Source organism: Erigeron canadensis, chromosome 5 (assembly GCF_010389155.1).
Source record: "Erigeron canadensis isolate Cc75 chromosome 5, C_canadensis_v1, whole genome shotgun sequence".
Taxonomy (NCBI): Eukaryota; Viridiplantae; Streptophyta; class Magnoliopsida; order Asterales; family Asteraceae; genus Erigeron; species Erigeron canadensis.
This window is the reverse complement of record NC_057765.1, coordinates 31,941,671-31,968,142: the sequence shown is the minus strand read 5'-3', so window position 1 is coordinate 31,968,142 and position 26,472 is coordinate 31,941,671. Positions and strand designations below refer to the sequence as shown.

The 26,472-nt window shown below is 32.6% G+C and overlaps 1 protein-coding gene across 1 annotated transcript; it reads right to left on the bottom strand.

Moving 5' to 3' along the window:
• Positions 1 to 9,013: 9,013 nt before the first annotated feature.
• LOC122601590 (dynamin-related protein 4C-like) lies at positions 9,014 to 20,112 on the bottom strand. The gene is made up of 2 exons (XM_043774340.1): positions 19,569 to 20,112; positions 9,014 to 10,437 (listed from the first exon to the last, which is right to left on the bottom strand). The coding sequence occupies exons 1-2, from the start codon at positions 20,110 to 20,112 to the stop codon at positions 9,014 to 9,016; spliced, it is 1,968 nt and encodes a 655-aa protein (XP_043630275.1).
• Between the last annotated feature and the right edge of the window lie 6,360 nt (positions 20,113 to 26,472).

The following is a 26,472-nucleotide window of genomic DNA, read 5'->3' as shown; positions in this document are numbered from 1 at the left end:
TAGTAACTTTCGCTGTTGGGTCTGTGTGCTTTAGTACCATGTTATGGCAACTTACTACAACTGCATCATCTAACTACAAATGCCTCGATTGTGCCTCCATTACCACATTAAACCTTTATGGGCTTCTTCAATAGATTTGGTTAGAAACTTGTGATCTCTATCCAAAACGATTGCATAATAATTATCAAAGTTAGTTGATTAGGGTAAATGTGGGGAACCCTGGCCCCAGTAATAGAATTGGATACCTATCGACTCACCCCTTATGAGCCATATGATGCCACAGTAGATAAGGACATGTGGTAATCTCATATATGTCTCTATAAAGCAAAACTTTACAGCAATTTATAACCTTGTTATACACATATAACTACTTTTAACCCAAATTACCACAAAATCAAAACCATAACCTTGTTATACACATATTATTAAGTAAATAATATTATGATATTCATGACATAAGTATTGAATGTACATCAGAATGCCTGCCCCTTTAAAATATATACCCATGTCATGTATAAAATCTAACTAAATAAAGATTGCAGTATAAAAGCAAGCAGGATCAGAGAACTTAAGAATAAAATCCAGGATACACGTATGATATATGCATCTCATTGCATATATCAATCAAATTTTTAGGCCAATGAAAATTAAGAATAAAATTAAGCAAGCAGGATACACGTATGATCAGAGAACTTAAGAATAAAATCCAGGATACATGTAACATCCCAAATTTTTAGGCCAATGAAAATTAATCTTTATTATAGTTTTGACATTAAAATAAATTCCTAGCATTTAAAATTAAGTTACGGTGTTCAATTAGTTGGAACTTTAGCGGATAGCGGTATTTTTACCCACTTAATTTCATCAGGGGCGTGGCATTAAGGGGTGAGGCCAGCCATCTCTTTTACTTGGTGAGTCACTCTCCACCTTCAAATCCCATTCCTAATTCTCTTCTATCCTCTCCTAAATCTTCCAATCTTATAATCTTATGAAAACTTTGTTTCTAACTAAATCAATCAAATAACAATTCAAGTAATAATAACAAGAAATTCAACCTCCATGTATTCTAGCTTTCTAATTGGGTGAATTGAGGTGTATGAATATGGTGAATTTCAAATTCATAAGAAGGGGAAGAAGCAAATGTGATTCTAACTCTATATCATTTCCATGTCTTGAAGGTATGAGTAATTTTAACTATTGTCACCCTAGTTTTAATTGTTCCTATGAATTAGGGTTCATGCTAGAAAATTAATTTGGGAAATTTGGGGGTTTTCATATATATGAGCTAATTTCTATAATACAAGTTAGGGTTATGGTAATTTAATCAAATTTAGGGTTTTAATTGGGTTGGATGGTAAATTTTGATGAATGGAAGTAAGAGGAAATCTGGACAGATTCTGCCCCTGATGTTGTAACGAGTTAAACGCCCTCATGACAGCATTTTCACTTGTTGAGTCCTAAAAAGAAAATGTAGGTTATTGTGTTAGCAAAATTTTCCCACTGGAATGAGTTCAAAATTCGAAGTAGAACTCTAGTTATGAATTTTTGAATCCAGTGGCGCAATGCTGATCTTTCAGCAAAAATGATTCTGATGTTTGTTGTTAAAACGAGTAAAACACACGTATGTGAGTCAAATAATGTCTTGATCACTGAAGATGAAATGTACCTAAATGTGTTACAAAGAGGTGGCCACTGGAATGAGGTCTAAATGTGTTGTAGAACCCAAGTTATGGTCATTTGAAGTCAGTAAGGTCAAAGCTGTTTAACAGCAGCAGTTTTGGTTTTTAAAACGACCGGAAGGCAACTTTTAAAGATAATTCACATGTTGGTTACTAAAGATAAAAGGTAGGCATATGTGTCATGTAAATTTGGCCACTGGAATCATGTTAAAAAAGTGAGTAGAACTTGAGTTACACTCGTTTGAAGGCAGCTTGGTCAAATGATAAAATGGTACTTTTTGTATGAAAACGATATAAGAGATACATGTTAGGTGAACTAAACCCAAGATTAACATAAGAGTGTAAATGATGGGTTGGGTGTTGGAATGCTAGTGATTATGGCTAGATGGCCTAGTATGTGATTGATGATCCTTTATGCGTTATGATTTGTTGCTAGGTTGAAGCATACATGTTTTGTGTTCATGCGGTCTTCTTGATTTATGATTTTGGTTTTCGCGGAGGAGGTGAGTACACTTGCACACCTTTATGTTTACGTTGGGTCAATTACCATGAGATGTGAATGTTCCAAGCATGGTAATTGATTTGGCGTGAAGCCCATGTGGGGCATTGTTTATGAGGCCTAAGAACCTCCAAGGCCTAAGAATCCCGATAGTTGATGTGAAATGAGGCCTAAGAACCTCCGGGGCCTAAGAATCCCGATAGATATGATTTGTTATGATTGTTTAGCTTATATGGATCCATATATGTGTTGATAGTGTGCAAGGTGAGCATGTAAATGTGGCATGATGGTGTCATAGGTTACATGTGAAAGTCCTTGCACTTTGCCCTCCTTCGTAGGTATAAACGTATGCAAGATTATTCACTAAGCTTTGCTTACTTTTTAGTTGTTTACCCTTTTATAGGTTGTCCCGGATGTGGAAGAAAGTAAGTATTGTAAAGATTGAAGTTAAAGATGCTTAATGGATATGGGTTGCTTTGGTTAAATGCGGATAATGGTATTGGTAATAGGACCCATAGTGACCCCTTTGAACTATCGGCTCTTTGTACACTTGTTATGTCTTTTTGGAGAATTATTATGATGTCTAGTGTTGGACTCGAGTTTTTGGGTATTTTAAATGGGTCGTTTTGTAGTTGTAATGTATTGATTTTGTTTAAACGTGTTTTGGAGAAACTCATAATCCGTAACAGGTTTGGATGATGATTTTACGAATGGGTCATGTCGAAATTTCTAATTTTGTACGTCGTCATTTGTAAGATGTCAACTCGGGTAATTGACCCATTGGTGGTAAAGTGAATGTTTGGTCAACGGATACTTTTACCTTGCGTATTTCTGAGTCGAAAACTTATTTGAACTTAGAAATGTTGTATTATGAAGTTTGGTTTTGATTTTGGTAGTCTGTAAGTTTGATTAAGCATCTAACGATTTTTGGTGTTGCTGAACTGGTGCCCACTGCGGCGCAATGGGGGTAATTTTACCCACTGCGGCGCAGTGGGGATTCTCGGATCCAGGGAGCATGTTACTTCCACTGCGGCGCAGTGGGGATTGCATCCACCCACTACGGCGCAGTGGGTATATATATATAAATCCTTATTTTTCTATTAATTCGAGTTGTGTCGTTTCATATATGTTTGTTTAAAAATGTATAAAAAACAAAAATGTAATATGTGATATAAAACTCGAACAAGATACGATGTATGTGGCATTTAATTAAGTATTAATACGAGTAATTATTAAAATTTGATCAGTTCTCAGTGGCCAGGAGTGTTTCACTAAACCTGCTATGCGGGGCCCCGTGGAGTTTACTCCAAGGTCTCGAGTTCGAGCCTTGGTAGGTTCTCCTTAACGGTATTTTCCAATTAAAGATGTGGTATGGTGAGAAAGGTTATTTAAAATCCACTTAATGCGGGACTTTTTCGTTGTGCGATTAGCACACATCATACGCGTTTGAGGTAAAATTCACTTGTCAAAAAAAAAAGAAAAGTAATTGCCTTTGCCAGTCAAATGATAATAAAATTTGGACAAACAAAATAAAATTGGGGGGTTTTCAATATATCCGAATAAGGCCTCTGTCAACCATGATCCTCTTTCTTCCTCTTCCTCAGTGCCACATCAGTTTTTCTCTCTCCTAAAACACCTTTTCCTCATTCACTACCAACACCACCTCTTCCTCAACTTTTATTTTATTTCAATATATCAAAATAAAAAACACAAACTTAATTTTATGGAAAATGATAATGACAGCCCTAAGGCTGTCACTAAGAACTTATTACATGTTTAAAAACTTGTAGATTATATATTAAAAATTGTCCCCGTGATTTTTCTAACAGCAAGGTACAAAATTTTATGCACCCAATTGATTTTTAATGACAACCCTAAGGGCTGTCATGAACAAAACCCTAATTTTATTTATTAAAAAACATTACATTACATTAAATAAAATTATAAAACAAATTACATTAATATAAAAAAAAAAATAACAAACAAAGTACATAATTAAAACATTACATTTAAATTAAACTACATTATTCAAATTAAATAAAACTACTCGTCGCCTTCGTCCTCATCGGCCTCTTCCTCGTCATCGACATTTGCATAGAACCTGCTCCCCCACTTTTCTTGCAGGTGTGTTCGGTATGCCATGTGAGCCTTCAAGTCTTTCCTTGATAGACCCGTAGGAACCGGTTTTGGCAAAAACTTCATGACATCCCTAATCTGGGCATCTTCCAAAGCCTCTTGTTGGGCTCGAAGATACACAGTAAAAGTTTGGGCCGCTTCCGAACCCGATGACCAGTTAGATGTAGCATCGGACGAACTAGACAACCTCCGGCTTACGTTGCAACCCGGTGGTCTCCTAATCGGGTTGTAACCAAACAACCCCTCAAATTGTTGACCCGTTTGATTTGCAGCCGGGGTCGAACCACAAGGAGTGTCATCGGCAGTCAAATCTACCGCTGGAGCCGGTTGCCTACTCGTCGAGGCGTTGTCGTTCCAAAAGATGACCACGTCATGAAGAAGGTCATAGCACCTCTGGTAATGCCAATGTTTCTCCCATGTTGTTCTCTTGTACAACTCTATGGCCGCGTCGGACACCTGTCTGTCATCCGCTCCGCTTTGTCGGCCATGCTCACTAACTCTCTTCAACACTGCACCAAACTCTTTAACACCTTTTTTTATCTTGTTCCATTTGCCATGTATTTGGCTTTTCGTACGGGAGACAAATCTTGTTTCCCTGTTGAACATTTCCACATTTTTTCCCCAAAACATGGCATCTAATTGATTTTTACCCGCGACCGAGTCCTGCGAAAAATGCACCCAACAATGTGCCAACAATTCGTGGTCGTCATCCTCCCAAATCCTTTTCTTAAGCGGTTTCTTGGGCCTCCTTCTCCCCCCGGCACGACCAACCGTTTCAACTTCATCTTCATCATCAGCAGAGGCGACGCTACCCGCTTTAGGTGCATTAACCGGGTTTGGTTGTTGTGGTTGTTGTTGTGGTTGATATTGGTGTTGGTTTTGGTATTGGAAAGCCATCTGAGCTTGGGCTAACGGCATTCGTTGTTGTTCGTTCCAATTATGACCCATAATTGGATTGTAACCCATAGTGTTATAAAATGGTTGTGAAAATGGGTTCACAAAACAATTTGCTGATAAACTCAGCAGCGGGTTGGAAGAACCTGTGGGTTGGCTTGTTTGGTTTTGGTTTTGGTTTGTTGATGAACTCGCCGGTGCCGGGTAGTCGAATACTTGTTGCCACATATCGGCACCCACGTTTTGATTTTGGTTGAAGTTATCATTGTTGTTGTTCATGATTTTGGGGAAGAAAATGAGATAAAGATGTGAAAGATAGAAAGGAATGTATGTGTGTGTGTGTATTTGAAAATTAAAAGTGAAATGAGAAATGAAGGTGAAATGGTTGTTTAAATAAAAAAGGGATAAAGGGAAAAAAAAAAAAAGTAACCGTTTGAAACATAAATTTAAAAAAAAAAAAAACTTTTTTTTGTTTGATTCTACAGCCGGTCCCACACCCGCTCCTCTCTCTCTCGTGTGCATGTTCCACCCAACGAAGCCGCTGCCCACGAACCACCTGTCGACGAGGTGCTGCCAACGGAAGAACCATCGACGAGCCCAAGGAAGAAGCCAAGGACTCGCCGTTGGCATGGGCCTAAGTGACCATGAAACTGTTTAATTTTGTTTTGAATAATTAACTACGCAACTGACATGCTCTCTACTTTATAAAAAGCCACACATCAATAAAATCAGAAATTCAGTTAGCACATACGTATACGTATATGAATATCCTATTCCTAATACCCGTACGATGTACAGATTAACTATATATTGCCAGATTTAATATTTATAAAAGGAAATGAAAATTTGAATACGCTTCATCACATACATTTGGTCTTTCAATAATAGCCTAATAATAACAATCATGCATCATAACATATATACACTTTTGATATTGATAAAGATATCACCTAATTTAAAGTCATGACGGTAAAACTTGGTCCGTATCGTTTGAAAATTTTCATCCACGTTTCATTCTATTAGTAGCTGAATGTAAAATAATAAGATGATATTACTCATTCCGTCTCATATTAAATATCTAATTTTGACTTGTCAAATCTTTTACTTACAAATTTGACCAAAAACAATTTTGTTTGTATTATATGGTAGTTGATGAAAGTTATAACAATGAAAAGTATATTTAAAATCAGATTAGGATATGCATAAGATTAACCGATAATAAGTAGTAAATAAGGAATTCATAAACGTATTATAAGTTATTATTTAAATCGTTTTTATAGGGTTTATTTTAATAAATATGATTAAAAAGACAGGTGTCGTTTTAAGACAGCACAATGTGTTTATCTAATGAAAGCAATCATATTTTAGTTTATTGGTAGAAGATAAAGTGAATACTTTTGAAATATCAGTATGCTTTTTGTTTATTAAATTGTAATGTGATGATTTACGTATTAAGGGGTTTGTAAAGTTTGAGATTAAGCTAGTTCCCGTCTTACTTTTTTGGCCCAATCTTGTTCCCATTTACAAGGATCTTTTATTTAAATACTTGGGCTTTGTCAAGCTCTCCAATTACTTTTGGGACTAGAGGGCCAGTCTTAGTCCAATTCAAGGTTGAGTCAATCTTGAATCTTCTTATCAATTATCAAGTATCAACTATCTATCATGGATTGGTATTTGAAAGACTTGTTTTAAACTCTTAGGTCGCGTTTGTTTCACAGAATTTGACGGAATCTGATGGAATTGGAATTGAATTTTATTACTTTGTGCGTTTGGTTGTTCAAAGAATAAGGAATCCCATTCCGTAGGAATGTAAACATTCCATCATTTGATGGAATCTACATTCCATGGGGATGGAGGAAGGAATTTTATTCCTTCCGTTACTTGAATTCTCAAAAAATCAAAATCATTCCGTCAAATTTCATTCCTTCATATTCCAATTCCTTCTAAAAATTCAATTCCTTCCAAAAACATTATGTGAACCAAACACGCCCTTAAGCTAGAGGGTTAAATTTTTATGAAGACATTAATTTTGGGGATGTTAGAAAAAAATCCGGGTTAAATTTTTATAAAAACATTAATTTTGGGGATGTTAGAAAGAAATCCACTACTAATTTCATTCTGCTAATACATGATATTGGCAGGATCGCTAAGGACTGGAGAGGAGTGAAGCAGCTTTAGTGGTCATTTGTTGAAATATCTGGGGTGGTTTGGAAGCATTAAGTCTTGTAAAGCAAAAAATAAACGAATTGTGTTGGATAAAAAACAACAAAAATAGATTTGTTTTCACTTGTTGACTCCGGTGAAAAGAAAGATGAGAGGTAAAGGCCCATAAATGGAGAGAAATGGGGACAAAAAAGTATATGGGCATAATGGTCAGATTCAATCAAACTTCCGTGCACAAAGTAAAAATAAAAGTGTAAAAATTAGTTGCCTTGATAAAATGCTCCCCAGCTGGAGACTGAATTTTCAAAAAATAATTATGTTTTCTCTCAAATTAAAGTTGGGTATACGAAGAAATAATGTCATTGAATCAAAAATTGCCATTAAAAAAAGGATATGAAATTCATAATGTTGTTCTTTTAACTCCTAACTAATTTCTGATCTGGCGTGATGCATTTGTTTGCTTGTCTTATGCTTGTTTTAATTGTTCACGGTCTTTTTTGGGCTGTTCTGCAACTGCAATGTGACACACTGCATGCATTATAGATTCGTTTTGAGTGTAGTCTTCGGTAACCTGAATATGAAGTTTTCTCCATTTTTTCACTATTGCCTATCGGTATGCCACCTAGTAATCTTCTATTTTCATTTTTGTACGTTCTTTATAGCCTCTATGCACATAGTTTGTGCATCTTGAGATAGGCGGCAGTATAACTTGTTATCGTTTCTCTCTTTTGTTCATCAAAGGTCTATAACAATATAACATCATGTTTGATTATCAGACAAGCTTATTTTAGCATCGTTATAATCTAACCACGTAGTAGTCTTCAAAATGAGAAAACATCGGGCTTATAAGACCCTTATTATAGCTTTAGTTAAATGAAAGATATATCATTTTCCTTATATTTTACTTTAACTTGATTTTTACTACTGAAAACCAAGAAAAAGGTAAGAAAAATCAAACAAATTTTTACTTGTAGGATTTAACCTGGCTTTAACTTGGATGGGCTAAAACGAACCAAATCAGGTAATAACAGGGCCAAAGGCGGAGCCAAAGTATCAACCACTAATTAGCCTGATAGTCTAAATCGCTTTTTTAGGACTGGGCTCGGTTGGGCGTAAACTGTTAAAAATCAGTAATTCCTTAATCCATATGTTAGAAATAACTATAGGATAGTTTGTGTAAATAATAGAAATAAGTGAAAAGGTATGACTCTTGGTGAAGAGACATAACCAATTAGTAGAAAAGATAACCAAAGAAAGGAAAGGAGCAATGGTTCGTGAAGAGGTACATGTGAACCAACACAACCATTCGACGCACCTTTTTGGTATCTATATATATGTAGAAACATGTATATAAAACTCATGTGATTCTATTCCGTAAAGGTAACGGATTCCAACTCACGACCCTTGTAAGTAAATTACATCTATTAAAACCTGCAACAGATCATCAAGAGCAAACATGCATAACTGGGATAAGGTAAATTACATCTATTAAAACCAGCAGCAGATCATCAAAAGCAAACATAACTGGGATAACAAGGTTCCTACTCATAGCCTAGTCCTAGTACAATACGAGTAATTAAGATAACATACATTATTAAGTCCACATACATGCATTTAAAAGTTACAAGAGGAAGCTTTAACTCTAACCAGCGACAATGTTATCCATGACTTGCTCGATGATTTCCTTGGATTCCTTGAGCAAACCGATACTTTTCTGAAGGCTCTCTCTCTTTTTGGCCAAAGACGACGGTTCATCTAGCAGCTTCTCAATACCACCACCCCGCACCATTATTTCGTTCACAACCTCCGTCTCTAACCCTTTATTCACTACATCTTGCATCAGAAAGCGCAGATGAAGAGCCAAGCAATCTACTATTCGTTTGAGGACGATCTTCCAATACGCGGTCATTTTCATTTTCATCTCAAAAGCTTGATCCCTGGTGTTTGCTGAAACACTATGAAGATGCTTCACATTAATCGTTCCATAACCCTCTACATTTGTAGTAGCTGAGTAATTGATCATGGACTTCAAAAAAGCATCACGGTTGCACATTAGCTTATCATATGAAGAAATAAAATCCGGGTCACAGGTGTAATCTGTAATTTTTTCCATCTCGATAAGTTCGACAACTCTGTCCATAAACTTGGCCTTCGTTGTAGCCATCACATTCGAAGTTGCTTTTTTCACAGAGGAAAGTAATTGTGGATAATTTCCAGCATGAGCGACTAAGACATTAATACAGACAGTCTCGATATAATCCCACACTTCATCTGCAAATGCAACAGGCAAATCCGCAATACCATTCACTTTTCTTTGGAGCAAGAGCAAAAACATAGAGTGTGGAACGAAATTAGGCAACCGGATCCCATTAGCTTCTTGCAGAATTAACATCTCCTCAACCAAAAAATTATCTGAGAACTTGACACTCTTGTGAAGTTCTTTGGACAAATTGTCAAGCATTTCTATCAACCTAGCATCACAGTGCATTTCTTTCTCATCCACGTAAGCATCAAACTCGCCCCTTATCAAGATCTTCTGAAGAGTTTCCTTGAAAGACCCGACCATCTGCATAAATGCAGCCATGGCTTCAGGAATAGTTGTAAGATTTCTTGGAAATTTGTTGAGCTCCAAAACAGAAGCATTGAGCTTCTCACTTATCTTCTTTACAATATCGGGCAAACATCTTGATATAATAACCGACTGAATTTCCACAAGTCGTTGTGCCAAAGCCGGTATACCCACCATGGACTTCTCAATCTTGCACAGCTTAGTATGAGTTTCAAAAAGTTTATTTTCCTGCATTCGTGCTTCATCATATGTTTCATTGTTTATGCGGTTTCTTACACAAATGTATCCAAGGCGAATGTTTACATCATTTTTTGTGACTTTCTCATGAAGGCCATCCGGGTTCTGGTCACATTTTGTAACAACTGCTAATGTTCTTTGCCCAGAGCTGTCCACGCGCCGTGACATGCAAATTGATTCACAGGTTGAGAAATCTTGGGTTGCGTTAAGCACCATCAGTATAATGCTCTCTTCCGGCTTGATGTGCTCCATTATGATCTCTTCAAGAATATTCAAAACCAATCGAAAATATGTATGTGAATTACTTATTTACTTTATCAATAATTGTATCATCTTCAACTGCAATGCATTATCATTATGACATATACAAGATTACAAGTACCTTGAAGAATTGAAGGTAATTTTATCTTTCAATCCACATTAGTTTTATTATTACTACAGGCCTCCTCTAGTGGTAATGTGATATGTGAGGTGATCCTATCTATATATATGTTAGTGTCATTGTAAGCAAGTTATAAATATTCCCAAATTTGTATTGAAATATTTGCATTTTCAAAAATTAGTTACTCGGAGTTTTGGAAATTAAACATTGCTTGCATTGAGTACCTTGTAGTCTTCCATCCAACTTATATGGAACAAAGGATAAATGTGAATCATAAACCTTAACCTACATATTTTTTAAGTAGAGAAAATGTCACAAATAGTGTTTGTGGTTGTTCATATACGGAGTAGTATTTTGTCCCCTATGCTATGCTCTTCTTTCGTTGCTAACTATCCCTGACACTAACAATTGTTAGTTTTATTCCGTTAGTGAGGGTATAATCGTCCATTTAAGTCTATAACATTCTTCCTTTCTTTTTAAGATTAAACAACAAAATCAAAATATGTCATACATACTCCCATAATCAATAACACACACACATATACATTTTTTTATTTTATTATCATTTTTTGAACAGCGCATTAGTAGTTAACGTTCGAGACACCACAATCACATTTTTACTTGGGTAATATGTGAAGCTTGAATCACGATTGCCTGAGATGAGACCCAAAACTCTCAAAACCTTATGATATTGTGCACGCATGCTGGAACCACGTATATGCAAACATGCATGCAGGGGCGGATGTACATGCATATGACCGGGGGGTAATGCCCCCTATTCATCTTGGCCCAACAACTATTATACATGGAGATTTTATCCTATGTTACATGGAAATTCAATGTTTTTCTCAGAATGTCCCTGCATTAAATTTAGTGTGCCCTCGTGTCTTTAATTAATAGGCTAAAAGCAAAAGTAAAATTTCATTTTAATAGTTTTTTTGCCATGAGTGTGGGCCCTTTTAGCTGTATTCTTTTACTACTAATTTTTCATATGGTGGGATCATATATTATATGATTTAGTTTACATTTTTAGAATTATATTTTGAATGAAAAGCATAAGAGTAACTTATAAATTTATGTTTTTACGTTATCACTTTTATCATAGTCGTCTGTTACGATAATTTGGCTTCTTGGGGACTTTTAAGTAATATACGAAACAAATATGGATGAATACAATGTAATTACAAATGCATAGATAACCATTGATATGAATAAACAATGTTCACAAGATAAATTTAATATCTCCGTGTATATATATAGTAGATTAAACTCACATGTTGTGCGAGACTGACTCGATTTTCGTTAGCTACCTATACCATCATTAAAATACGACGATAAAGTTGGGGCGTTGAGGATAAATTTTGTATTCACAGACGCGTCATAGTCAACTTTTTTACCCCCGAAGCCATCTAGTTCGTATTAATACCTTTGTGAACGTGCCCCCAAATACTCGAATCCTAGATCCACCACTGCATTCATGAATCCGTTATGTTACACAAATCAACTTTTTCTTCTAAGGGAAGTATGAAAGCAAAAGCCTAAAAATCTATGTTTGTACTTTCTTATGATATTGTGCACATTTTTTATTTCATTTATGAACCGAACAAAATAATACTTCTATGATGTTGTGGAGTATATATATATATATATAGCTTTTAGGGGTAAAATAAAATAAGTATTAAAGTAAAATAAATAAAACAGTAGGTTTCTTTTCACTAAAAATCACCGTGCATTATAAAATAAATCATCGGGCAATTGCTTCGTGAATCTTGGTGCATCAATTTAACCATGATCTAAGGGTCAAGATATTATCCTATTTGTTTACTTTAATACTTGTTTTAAAGTATCCAACCTATATATATATATATATATATATAACTCTTATAAAACAATAGTTAACCAAGCATTTTAAAGACCTATTGCAATCTAAAACTAATTTAAAAAATTGCCACATAAGATTTTATCTTATGTGTCAACTCCATATTTTACTTTAAATAAACTATATATTTAGAAAACAAATGAACGTATATATGTTAAAATAAATAAATATATATATTGTAAGAATCTAAGATCTTCTCATTAGATAAAATGATATATTTTATTTTGTTTAAAAAATCACGTTTATACCTAATGATATTTTATCATCTTTTTTATTTAACATTTATATGAGGTTCCTTTCGGTTTTTTTATGGTGATTATATGAAAGTTTGCTCAGGCCGTTGCTTAATTGGAACTCTTATCGCGTTAATCATTAGTGGCAATATTTAAAGTTTATAAGCTTTTTTATCACTACTAAATTATATTCATCTTATATGAGTTAAGAGTTTTGTATAATATCATAACTTTCTGAAAGAGCTATGTTAATCCTTTCGTTCATATCACTATGAAAATTATGTACAATTTTTGGTTTAATTCTTTTATCTTTTTTGAATTTTATGATAATGGTTAATATAATCTCTTTTTTCTTTTGTTTTTTAACAATAGAATTTTTTATTGTGATGATGAGAAAAATATTATGATGGTAGACGAAGAGTTAGTTCAAAACAAGTGTATATAACAATTAGTTTAATGATTGGATAATGAATACGTTATTGCTAATTTAATTAAGTGAAACTAAATAGATTGTTCGTCCATATGTTTTTCTTTACGATCATTATTGATCCATTCCATTAACTCATTTGTTCACATATTATTAAACGTTTCATTAAATGTTTTTTTAAGCAAGTTTAACTCAAATATCACTTTATTGAGCACCTTTTTAAAACAGCCGCACATCGTGCGGGTAAAAAAATCCTAGTATTATATATATATATACAGATATAGATTTAGATCCTATGTAAAATACGGGTCTATTGGATAAAACATTTTGCAATATATCTGAAAAGATGGAATAACTAAAACTTGATTAAAATGAATTTATTTTTATAACAGGATACGTACGTATTTTTTATATGGGCTGACATGTTTTCTTTATCTGGACTGACAACCACTTACTTCGTCCGAAATCTTTTAAGATTCCAATAGATTTTTTTTTTTTCTCTTTTGTGCATTTTTTACCTTAAGACAAATGTATATATAGTATATGATATATATATATATATATATTAGGGGTGAGATATTTTGAGACCACCTCTTATCTTAGGACTAACTAGGAACATTGATTTTTTACACCATCATCATCTACTACGATATACAGGACTTTTTTGTAAAAACACTAATACTTTCCAGCGACGGGCCCACAGAAAAATCATGTGTAAGTTAACTTACACATGATTTTCTGGTGGGCCCGTCGCCGAAAAGTCTTGGTGTTTTTACAAAAAAGTCTTGTATATCGTAGTAGATGATGATGGTGTAAAAAATCAATGTTCCTAGTTAGTCTTACTTACACATGATTTTTCTGTGGGCCCGTCGCTGGAAAGTATTAGTGTTTTTACAAAAAAGTCTTGTATATCGTAGTAGATGATAATGGTGGTGTGTAAGTTACGATAATCAATGGTCTTTTTTTGGACTTTTTTTAGTTGGTCTCAAATTATCTTTCCCCTATATATATTATATACACACAAATATTATTAAAATAATTTAAGAAATTTGATTAGTAAATAAGGACATCAATATGACACAGAAAATAATTGTTGATCAGCGTAGATGTTTATAACTCAACTTTTTTTTCATTATTATCAGAACTAGTGTTATACCCGGCCGTTGGCCGGGGATAACAACCGAACATAGACTTGAATGCGAGTAATTAATTCTAACATGTCAACGGTCACCATTAGAGAAAAAACACATTGTTAAACAATACACCGTTAATCTTAAAACATAAAACTTTGATGGCGAAATGTAAACTTGCGATGTTTTAATTTGGAAGACAAATACAAGAAGCTAAAAACTTTGATTGTGAAAATTAAAATAGATTAAAGTTGTATCACATGAATTGTTAAACATAAAACTGTGATGGTAAAAATAAAAAGTCTTAAAAGGATTTAGTGGTTAAAATGTAAAAACATAAAACTTTGATGGCGAAATATAAACTTGCGATTTTCTTGAAAGATAAATATAATAAGCTTTGATTGTGAAAATTTAAATATAATAAAGTTGTATCACATGAATTGTTAAACATAAAACTTTGATGTTAAAAATAAAAGGTCTTAAAAGGATTTAGTTGTTAAAGTGTGAAGGACTAAAATATACCATCCTAAACAAAGGGAAAAATATAAAAACTTAAGAAGTTCAAATAACATTTACACAACAGGATAGCTTAAACACTAAAATTGCTTAAGAAGTTAAAATAACATTTACATAACACGCTAACTTAAACACTAAAATTTGTTTTAAAAAAAAGAAAAGAAAAAAGTAAACAGGCAAGTAGGCAGCTGAAGCTAACTTTACTTTTCACATGAAAAAACTTTACATAGGTTGTAATTTCTCTTTTAATAGAGATGTATAGTAGATATGAGTATATGACACACATCTTTTAACAAAACACCCCGAAAAAAAATTATTTAAAATTTCCATAAACCAGATACAAAGCCAATCAATTTTGTTATTACTACAAATTACTGTTGTAAAACTCATCGAGTAAAGCCGAGTACTCTTCGAGTACTCGTTACAAGGTAGGGTATCGAGTAGACCCGAGTTAGCCGATTATTCCGAGTACTCCCCGACTTGGCACTTTGACGCCCGAGTACTCACCGCATATACCCGAGTACTCCCAACTCACTTGTCGACCGACCTGGAAACGATTAGCGACTTCCACAACCTTGCTACAAATTATATAAAAGGGCAAATATTTTGTAGTTTTTGATTTTTAAAAGGCCAATGAGTTTTGTTATTACTACAAATTATATAAAAGGACAAATATTTTGTTATTACAAATTATTATACAAATTACTTAAGACCCTTAAGTTTTGTGATATATAGAAATGATAAATAATTTATAGTATTTGACTTTTTAAAATTTGTTTTTTTAAACTTTTTTGTTTTTATAATTTATAGTTGTATTTTTGTTTAATTGGTTCTTTGTGTTTTATCATTTTTGTTTTTTTACATTATGTAACATTTTGTTATAACATATTTTGTAAATTTTGGTTTTTTAACATACTTTTGATGCGTTTTTTGTGTTTTTATTATGTTTGTATTTTACCATTTTTAATTTTTTTTTTCTTGATGTAGTTGTGATATCGTACTTAAAAAGGAAAACGGAGGTCAAAACGTGAGTAAAAAAATTGTATACAAGGCTTGACAACTTTATCTTTCTATATTTGTAATAGTTTGAACTAAATGAATACCACATACATTCTTGTAAAAAAAATTTTATCGAGCCCATAAACATGGACAAGTCTGAAAACGACATCGTCCACAGGCCCTTAGTTATATTCAAAATCATGGAGCAAAGAATTATGTATCGATTTACCTCCAAAAAAATTGATAAAAAAATACATTCATACATATATCTCTATCTCTATCTCTCTCTATATATACTAGGATTTTTTTACCCGCACGATATGCGGCTGTTTTAAAAAGGTGCTCAATAAAGTGAGATTTGAGTTAAATTTGCTTAAAAAAACATTTAATGAAACGCTTAATATGTGTACAAATGAGTTAATGAAATGGATCAATAATGATCGTAAAAAAAATATATGGACGAACAATCTATTTAGTTTCACTTAATTAAATTAGCAATAACGTATTCATTATCCAATCATTAAAATAATTGTTATATACACTTGTTTTGAACTAACTCTTCGTCTACCATCATAATATTTTTCTCATCATCACAATGAAAAACTGTATTGTTAAAAAACAAAAGAAAAAAGAGATTATATTAACCATTATCATAAAATTCAAAAAAAGATAAAAGAATTAAACCAAAAATTGTACATAATTTCCATAGTGATATGAACGAAAGAATTAACATAACTCTTTCAGACAGTTATGATATTATACAAAACTCTTAACTCATATAAGATGAATATAATTTAGTGGTGATAAAAAAACTTATAAACTTTAGATATTGTCACTAATGATTAATGTGATGAGAGTTCCAACTAACATACGGTCTGAGCAAACTTTCATATAATCACCATAAAAAAACGAAAGGAACCTCATATAAATGTTGAATAAAAAAGATAATGAAATATCATTAGGTATAGACGTAATTTTTTAAACTAAAGAGAAGATATCATTTTATCTAATGAGAAGATTTTAGATTCTTACAATATATATTTATTTTAACATATATACATTCATTTGTTTTCTAAAATATATAGTTTATTTACAGAAAAATATGGAGTTGACACATAAGATAAAATCTTATGTGACAATTTTTCAAATTAATTTTAGATTGCAAGAGGGCTTTAAAATGCTTGGTTAACTATTGTTTTATAAGAGTTATAGATATAACTAAAAAGGATATATTTATTTTTTTTTTTGTTTATATAGGTGCAAGGTTCAAACCTTTCTACCTCCATTATTTTATTTTATTTTTGCTTTTTTGAATTTTAAAGTCACATTTGGACCATTTATTTTTTGGGTTGTTTAGTTAAAGTTTCTTGTATTTTTATTTGTTTTAGACCCTTCAGTTTTGTGATATATAGAAGTACGTTTTGATTTTATATAACTTATCTTAGTATCTTTGTTTAATTGGTTCTTTATAATTTATCATTTATTTTGACACTATGTAACATTTTGTTATAACATAATTTGTAAATTTTGGTTTTTTAACATTTTTTTTGTTGAATTTCTTGTTTATTTTATTTTATGTTTGTATCTCACCATTTTTGTTTTCTTTTTTTTTTATGTGGTTGTGATATCTCACTTAAAAAGGAAAACGGATAACCGGGATCAAGCGTGAGTAAAAGAATTGTATATGAGACATGACAAATTTATCTTTTTATCCCATTTGTAATAGTTCACTACAAAAAAAGGACTTTTTATGACGCTTTTAAAGAAGTGTCCTAAAAAACTATGTAATAGGACGGATGAGTGTTATGTTATGATATAAGCAATTAAATGGATGTCCTAAAAAACTATGTAATAAGACTGATAAATGTTTGGGGTTCTATTATCATATAACTTAATAGGTTTCTTAACAATATAGGTTTTAATAAAATACATTATAGGATGTTTAGTGTTTGATGTCTTATTATGTAGTGATGTAATAGGTCTTGTTCATCAAAGGTCCTATAATAACATTACCAAATAGGACACTTGGAATTTCAATTCTAAAATGTTAGTTTAATAAGACCCTTATCTATTAAAGTTCTATTATAAAATAACTTAATAAGACACTTATATTCAAGTCATAATAATAAGGGTAATAGGACCTTGATTTGTCATAGTCATATTATAGTATAACTTGATATGGCACTTGGTTTTTAAGTCATAATAAGTTTAGTGTAATAAGACCTTTATGTGTCAGAATTGTATTATAACAAACTTAATAAGATATTTGGGTCTATACGCTTCTTGATTGTGGTATCACCCGCAACATAATCCACCCATCTTGTTGGGTCTATACGCTATGAACAAATATTCTACACCTAAAAAGAGTTCTTACAATTTTGTAACTAATACTTTTAGAGAATTTATAATGGTAGCTTTCACATTTTGCAAAAGAGTCAAATGGCTTGCAGATCACTGACTGAGTGCCTTATAAAAAATTTGGCCATTTTATGTGAGTTATTGTATCTATAACATCAAAACGAGAGTTAGGTGCCCATTCTTAATCAATGATAAGTAACAATGAATTGAAAGGTATGTTTGCAAATGAGTTTAATTGAAACTCAATTAATTTGAAACTCTTGCAACAGTCCCCATTATGGCATCAAGTTAAGAATAGAGATGGATGATAACAAATTGATGCCATCTTTTTGGATCTCAGGTATTTCCTATATGCCAAGATAGACATAAAGATCCCCTAGAGCTATTACCTATTAGGACCCCTTTACATAAGACGCTTTTAGCGTTGGTCCTATTAGAAGAAAGGTCCTATAAAGTGACATTTTAGGACACTTTTAGGTGTCCTATAAACCAAGTTTTGTTGTAGTGGTTTGAACTAAATAAATACTATAAATTCCTTTGCAAAAAACAACATCGTCCACCAGGGCGGCTTGAACCCCTTGGTTATATTCAAAATCATAGAGCAAGAATCATAACTTCATATATATCGATTTCCCTCGAAAAAAAAATAATAAATACATTCATATATATTTCTATAGCTAAAATAGATATTTTGTTGATTATGTAACAATCATCTTTACTTACCAATCAGGATTTTATGTTAAATATTATTTTTTGGTTTTTTAACAATTTGTTGTTCACAACTAAGCATAACTTAACTTACAATTAATTATATTCCAACTAATATTATCTTTACGCCAATTAGGGTTTTAATGGTGGCCGAATGTTGATTCGACTTTTGATAATGATAGATTAATCGTTATATTAGGGCTTTGCTAATGATTTTCTTATGATCCTTACGAATGGCTCTTATGTGGTATTTATATGGATTTCCCTCTCCTTTTGTGTAGAAGAGTCTTTGGGGTTTGTATTCTCCATAATACCTATCCATTCGTAATATTAATATCTTGATTGTAATTATCTTCTAAGAGTTATCTTAGAGATTTTAGGATTGAATAACTAACTATGCTTATCCCTTTGAGGGTTCGTATCAATCCTCATCGGGTCGTTATCCATACACTCTTCGTGAATGAATGTCCTTCGTGGAGAGCCTTTACTTACTAGATCTTTCTTTCGTACGGTTACTCGAAGGGGTACATCGTCATCTACTAATTAACTTAATGATCGATGTTCTTTATCATTAAGGTTCTTATGTCTTATTGTTAATTTGTGACATGCAAAGCCTTCGTAGATTTTTGCTTTTATATGGAGTTATTATATGTAAAATTAAAATACTCCGTACACCTTTACCTATTTGTATTGCAACATGTACGGGTTTAATCTAGTAGAAGAGTATATTAAAATTACAAAGAAAAGAAAGAAATATACCCGATATTTGATCAGCAATATTTTCAGGCTGACCATCAACAGCAGCACGAGTAATTCCAGGCAAATCTACCATGGTAAGATCCGGCACACCTCGTTTTTTAACAACCAAAGTTAATGGTACATTTGATATCCCTTTAGATGCCCCAGCTATCTCCACTGTCGCCTTATCAATGGCTTCAGCTATTTTTCCCTCTTCCATGATATTAACGGATTTGTTCTGATACTCTAACACAAACTCAGGGTCAGGATTCAGATTGTGTTGAAGCCTCATTATAAGAGGCACCCTTGTGCAAATACCCTGTCCACGTGGCAAAGTTATGCCAGCTAGTGACTCTAGCACACTTGATTTGCCAGAGGACTGGTCACCGACGACGACTATAGTAGGAAGTGGGATGCCTTCTTGGGTGACGTTTAGACGGCGGAGCTTGTCCACCGCGTCAAGAATGGGACGTATTTTTTCGTTGTATGTGGAAACCAGTGGCGGGAAATTGGCTGCTTCTTGTTTTGTAGTATTTACAATGACGTCTCCGCCGCTTTTAACCATGATTTCTTTTTGTAAACGATACAAAAAGAGTGGGTGAAAACCAAAAATTAGGAAGAAAAGATTATATGTTTGAAAAATGGAGATGGTGTGTTTGTGTGGGGTGTTTTTAAGTTTACCAAGAGCTATATAGTACACGGAAATGTTGTAAAGTGGTTTTTGACTTATTTATTTCTTTCTAACTCGCCGTGGAACTTGCCGTGGAACTCGCCGGAACTTGCCGAAACCACACAAACACATACAAATACAAATAGATAACAAGAAAATGGAGAAACTTGCCGTAGAACTCGCCGGAAATCGCCTGAAACTTGCCGGTTTCAGGTATATATGTGTGTGAATATATATATATATAATACCTTATAAAGGAAACTGGGTTCCTCCCCTTTATTTAATTAAGAACCTGATAAGACAAAAATACCCTAAAATAATCTTCCTTGCTAGGCACTTTCTCATGTGATATACCAACTATGCCCTTTAACTATTTTCATCTCTAAAAAAGTACTCTCACCGCCACCACCGGACCGTCTTCCCCGCCACCACCGCCACACGGCTCTTTTTTTTGGAAAACACAAACAAACCGAGCGATCAATATTCATCGGCCAACTAGTTTTTGGATCTTTGCCGCCCACCAGAGCGGTATAGATGGCGATGAAGGGGCGACATCGGGAGCAAAGCCCCCCCACTCCGAACCGCCTTAGGAGCAGTCACATCTTCAAGAGGACTCATACTAGTCATCATTACATCATCAAAAACTCATTTAAGGACTAATCTTCTTAAAGTATCCACAATGGTTATAAGTCATTAAAAGCTTTTTTTGTTTGTCACTTTACAAATCCATTAACTTTAACCTATTAAAAAGTCTTCATTGCAATGGAAAAGTTTTTTTATAGCTTTTTTTTTATTAAATTGATATTTAGTACAAATAATATACAACATATCCTCATCTATTTAGTACAAATTAGAAAAAAGTTTTTGGTCAATAGGTTGAGATTCTCAACCTATAACCTATTGATCAAATAAGGCTTTGTACCCAATGATACTAACCTTTTGCAAAAGCTTTTATTTTTAAAATAAGTCATTCCTTTTTAGTCATTGGAGATACCCTTAGAGCAACTCCAATGGTGAGTTTTTAAAAGCTTTTTCTTAAACACTTAATATAAAAAAGCTTTTCATCAAGTTTTTCCTCCAATGGTAAATCCTAAAAATAGTCTTTGAAATATATTTTAGTAATATAATTTAAAAGAAAGAGAGAGTTTGTCTCCTTCAAAGACTTGAAATTCTTCAAGTCATTGCATAAAATGTCTTTACTCCAATAGTTTAAAGCCTTTTTAAAAGCTTTATGTAATAATAAAAAGCTTTTATCGAGTTATCCATTGAAGATACTCTTAAAACCAACCTTATATCGGAACTAATCTTGGACTCACCATCTATTTTAATATACACTCACAAATAAAAAAGAAAAACTTTAAAGTACTCGTCCATGAGGGGACGAGTCCAAGGATGAGTCCTATGGTGATCCACGAATGACGAGTCGATGACGAGTGTATACTACTCCTTAATAAACAAAAGGGATTAGTGTCTGGTGATGTAATGAACTATTCATGATTGTTTATGCTATGTAATGACCTATTCGATTGTCTATGTAATGTAATGAACTCAGTATTCTGTTTATGTTATGTAAGCTACTGGGTAACCGCTTACATGTAACAGGTTGATGCCACGTAATTCCATGTCAGATGCCACGTATATTACATACAATAGACATTATGCTATAGTTCATTACATTTCATAGCCTTTTATGAATTCCAGTGTCCAGTCTTCTTCTCCGAAGACTCCGACGAGTTTTTAACAAACTTCCAGCAACCATTTTCCGACGAACACCTTTAACTGCTAAATCCACAATATTTTCCAACTTCAATAATAATGATAATAATAATGTTGTTTTAAAAAGTAAATAATAATAATAATAATAATAATAATAATAATAATAATAATAATAATAATAATTACAGTAGGTAGTACTCTAATACCAGGCATCCATCCAATTCCATCCGTTCAAATACTACTTACTATATATATATACTATATACATCGTGTTGCAAATCCTGATAGGTGATAACCGAGAGTGGCGGTGGTTTGGAAATAATATTTATATAAAGAATTCCGATTTCTTTTGAATCCATCTCTCCATTTACCTTCAAGATCTATATCTATAATATACCCATCCAAATCTATGTATATGTCGGCCGAGAATAGTGGCAGCTGAGGGTGGTGGGGGTTGGAAGCGGTGGTGGTTGGGTAAGTGGGTAACAACGACCCAATGATTCAAGATCTGTTTCAAATCTACAGTGATGGGAAATGGCCGCCGGAGGTGTTCCAGAATATCTCTTTCATCCCTAACTCAGTCCGTCGATCCTTACACCCTTGCTCCGACTCGGGTTTTTTAGTGGTTCATAATTTGTGTGTGTGTGTGTTTTGATGTATCGATGTCTCTTTGAAGCAATATTTCGCTTTAACAAAAAAATATAATTGCCACATGTGAAAATAGAGCTGACTAAGCATCTTAAATTTGGTCAAACTTAAATAAAATCGAAGTAGTGACTGGAAACCGGTTGTTCAGCCGGTAATATACATCGATTCAAGCAAATAAACGAGTTCATTGCATAACATAAACACTCGAGTAAATCATTACATAACATAGACATTCATAGATAGTTAATTACATTCTCAGGCACTAAAAGCACAACCTTATTAAAAGTGACACAAAAAGAATTTTTTTAAATGGATAATAATATTACTACAACAAAATTTAAGCATCTACAGTAAATATATAAATTTTATTGAACATAGTACAATTAAATAATAAAAATGTAATGTAGATGGCTAAATTTTATTTTATCAATATCGTTTCCCGTCTACAATACCCTCCCTTTATCATTTACATACATTCACGCAATTAACCCTCTCTTAACATTTCTCTCTTTTTTTTTTACGTAAGTATCATATTATATTTTTTTGAAATTCCTAATCTCCTTCCTTTAAATTCTATCTTTTTAAAAGGTCTCGTATTTCTCAAAATAATAAAATTTTAGAATTACATACATTTCGAGAATATAGCCTACACCTAACCGCATAGACATACATAATATTTAATGTTTTAAATTAACCTTTCAAAGTATCAAGTAGTCAAGGAAAGAAGAAAACGCATTTGGTCCCCAAAGGTTGATCCAATTAAGTAGAAGAAAACGCATTTGGTCCCAAAGGTTGATCCAATTAAGTAGTTTGTAGAAGGGTAAATTACACAAAAAGGTATCTAAGTTTGTTAATTTTTAAATTTAAAATATTTAATTATTTTTTATTAATTAAAGGTATCCAAGTTTATTAAGTTTTAAATTTAAGGTGTTCAACTTTTTTTTAATCAATAAAAGGTATTCAACTTTTCAAAACATAAAAATTAAATTTTTTCTTGACAATTTTTAACCGCGGTTTTCATACATGGAGAGACCACTAGGATGTTCATAACTATCCATATCTGAATCCATAATTCGATCTGATTATATTCTAAAACTTAAATATCCGAAGTCTTAGATATGTGAAGTTCAGATATTCAACTTTTTGGATCCAGATTCGGATAATGAAACCCATAATCGGGAAATTTAGAATCTGACTTTGAAAATGCTTGGGAACTACCGTCTTTTTTTCCATCTACTGACACAACATGAATAAATAAATCGTCAACGAAAATAAAGTAGGATATCTAAAAGTTAAAATTAATAAAGTCAAAATTTTTGAATTTTGGTACTAAAAATCAAAATATGTTATTTCAAAAATAGAATATACGAGGTTTGGATATCCGAGATTTTGGAAAAAATAATTTTTGGATATAATCGGATCAGATTATAGATTCGGATATAGATAGTTTTGAACACCCTGTTGGTTCCGCCATATACGAAAAATTAACAAAAATCGCAGTTAAAAAGTATAAAAAAAAAGGTTTTAATTTTATTTTTGAAAAATTGAATACTTTTTATTGATAAAAAAAATTGAATACTTTAAATTTAAAAATTAACAAATGAATATTTTTCCGTGTAATTTATCCTTTGTAGAAAGTACTCCTCATTCCGATGGATGTTTAGACCATTCATAATTTTAAAATAGAACCTTGTAGCTCAAATTATGCCTATGTGAGTGAGTTCCCTTTTAAAACTTTATCTTGACCGTTTAAATATAAAATTACTTGTCCATTCACATTTTGGACCATATTACGTTATAACCTATATAAAAATATTTTGTGTAAACAGTGAAGCTCACTAGCAGCTGGCTCGATATGTAGTATTTTTTTTCTCTTTCATTTTTTAATGAACATGCTATGCAACTGTTATATTGCTTTTTTGATATTTATTAGTGTCATATTTTAATTTATAAGTTTTATTTAATTTTTTTAACTGTTTTATGTTTGAGGAAATCTTTCTTTTTTTAAGATTCATAATATTGAAGTTTAACCATCAAAGTTTTATAATTTTTTATCTATACTATATTATAAAACAGATTTTCTCTAGATTTACTTTTGATAAATTTTTAAATATGATGGTGGAGCCCGTATGGCTAAAGGCAGAGTCCGTCAGGTAAATCACCCATCACCGCCATCGGCGCTCCCGCCTACATCACCACTCCGTCATCGATCACCTTCATCCTCGCCGCAACAAACGAATACCGTTCTCATTTTACTTAAAAAGATAAAGTTTATAATTTTATATTTTGCCAACAAAGCTTGTATTTAACATTTATGGTGTATTGTTACATATATGATTTTTAGTCTGATGGTAGTGGTTAACATGAAAAAATTTGTGACTCACACTCAAATGGATGTATGATTGTCATAACGCTAATTTATATTTATATATACCTATAATTATATAAATGGTCAGATAACGTTGAGTCTTTGACTTTGTCTAGGAAACGCACAAGATACATCCTAATTTCCGCGTTATGTGAACTGAGCATCCCTTCTGCAATTGCGGAATCGCAGCACAAGTCTGGCACTTCATCGGTAGGTGGTGCAACACTGTACCTTTTTTCATCTTTACCATCAAAGACTTACGCGAGTTTCATGAGCACTTGAGGAAGAGTAAAGAGAAGAAGCAAGCAATCAAGGGTCTTATCATGATTAGTTGTTAGTGCATTTGGGTGGCAAGGAACAAGATCAAGTTCGAGGATGCTAGCATAAACACTGCCGGAATCATTCAAAATATCAAATCGCTCGGGTATTTATGGTTTAGAAGTAGAACAAAACACAAAGGAATTTTATGGAACGATTGGTGTAATTTCAAACTCGTGTAAATACTTGTATAGTATGTACCGCCGGCGATTGTCAGGGTAAATATGAATATAATACTTACTTTTTAAAAAAAAAAAAAACTCAACATATGAACATATCTTTTATTTTCATGATTTGATTATGATTTAAAGTGAGTAATGGATATCAAGTTTTGAAACTTTATCAAAAATATATGGATTAGATGGGGAACACCTCACATACAAATATTTTAATTTTTGTTTGAATTTTAAATAAATACATGGTCCTCCATGATTTTTATGATTATAAAAACCAAATGTGAAGGGTTCCCATCTAAGCTTAGATAAAGGACAACCTCATACTTAATTCCCCAAATATATAAATATATACAATATATGATTGCTAGCTATTCCAAAAAAATATATATATGATGTTTTCCAATGAAACGAGTATGTTTTTTCCAACAAGATGCCTTCAACACGGTTTGCTGCTAAGGAAATCAAGACAACGAGCTTTCTCTGGTTTACAAACAGATCAACAAAACGCCGAGTTGAATGGAACAACTGGAGTACTTTTAATATTTAACTTCTATCTCATGTATGAATCCGTTGCTCTCATGTTTCCAGTCACAAGTAATCATACTCGTACTCGTACTTGTTTTATGGTTGGATGGTAACTAAATTTGTCAAGTTGATTCCTAATTGGTTCTAAGTTTCAACTTTTCTTTTTAGGGTGGGTAGCGTCTCGCCATCCCACACCTCTCCTCCCCGGTTTTTTTCCTTCTCTCTGTCCGCTAGCTCCCTAATGTTATGAGTGCTTCCTTAATCCTTTTCTATTTAATTTACTTTCTATTTATTTTATTCAAGCTTTCTTTTTAATTTTAATTTAAAATTAATTTAAAACAAAATACTTCAAAAATATTACTAAAATCATTAAATACATTAATAAACATCACATTACATAATATTAAAAACATTACATTACTAAAATTATTAAAAACATCACATAAACCTATGACTCAGAATAGTTCGAGTCCAGAATCTTGTTGTCGTCGTTACGATGAATGT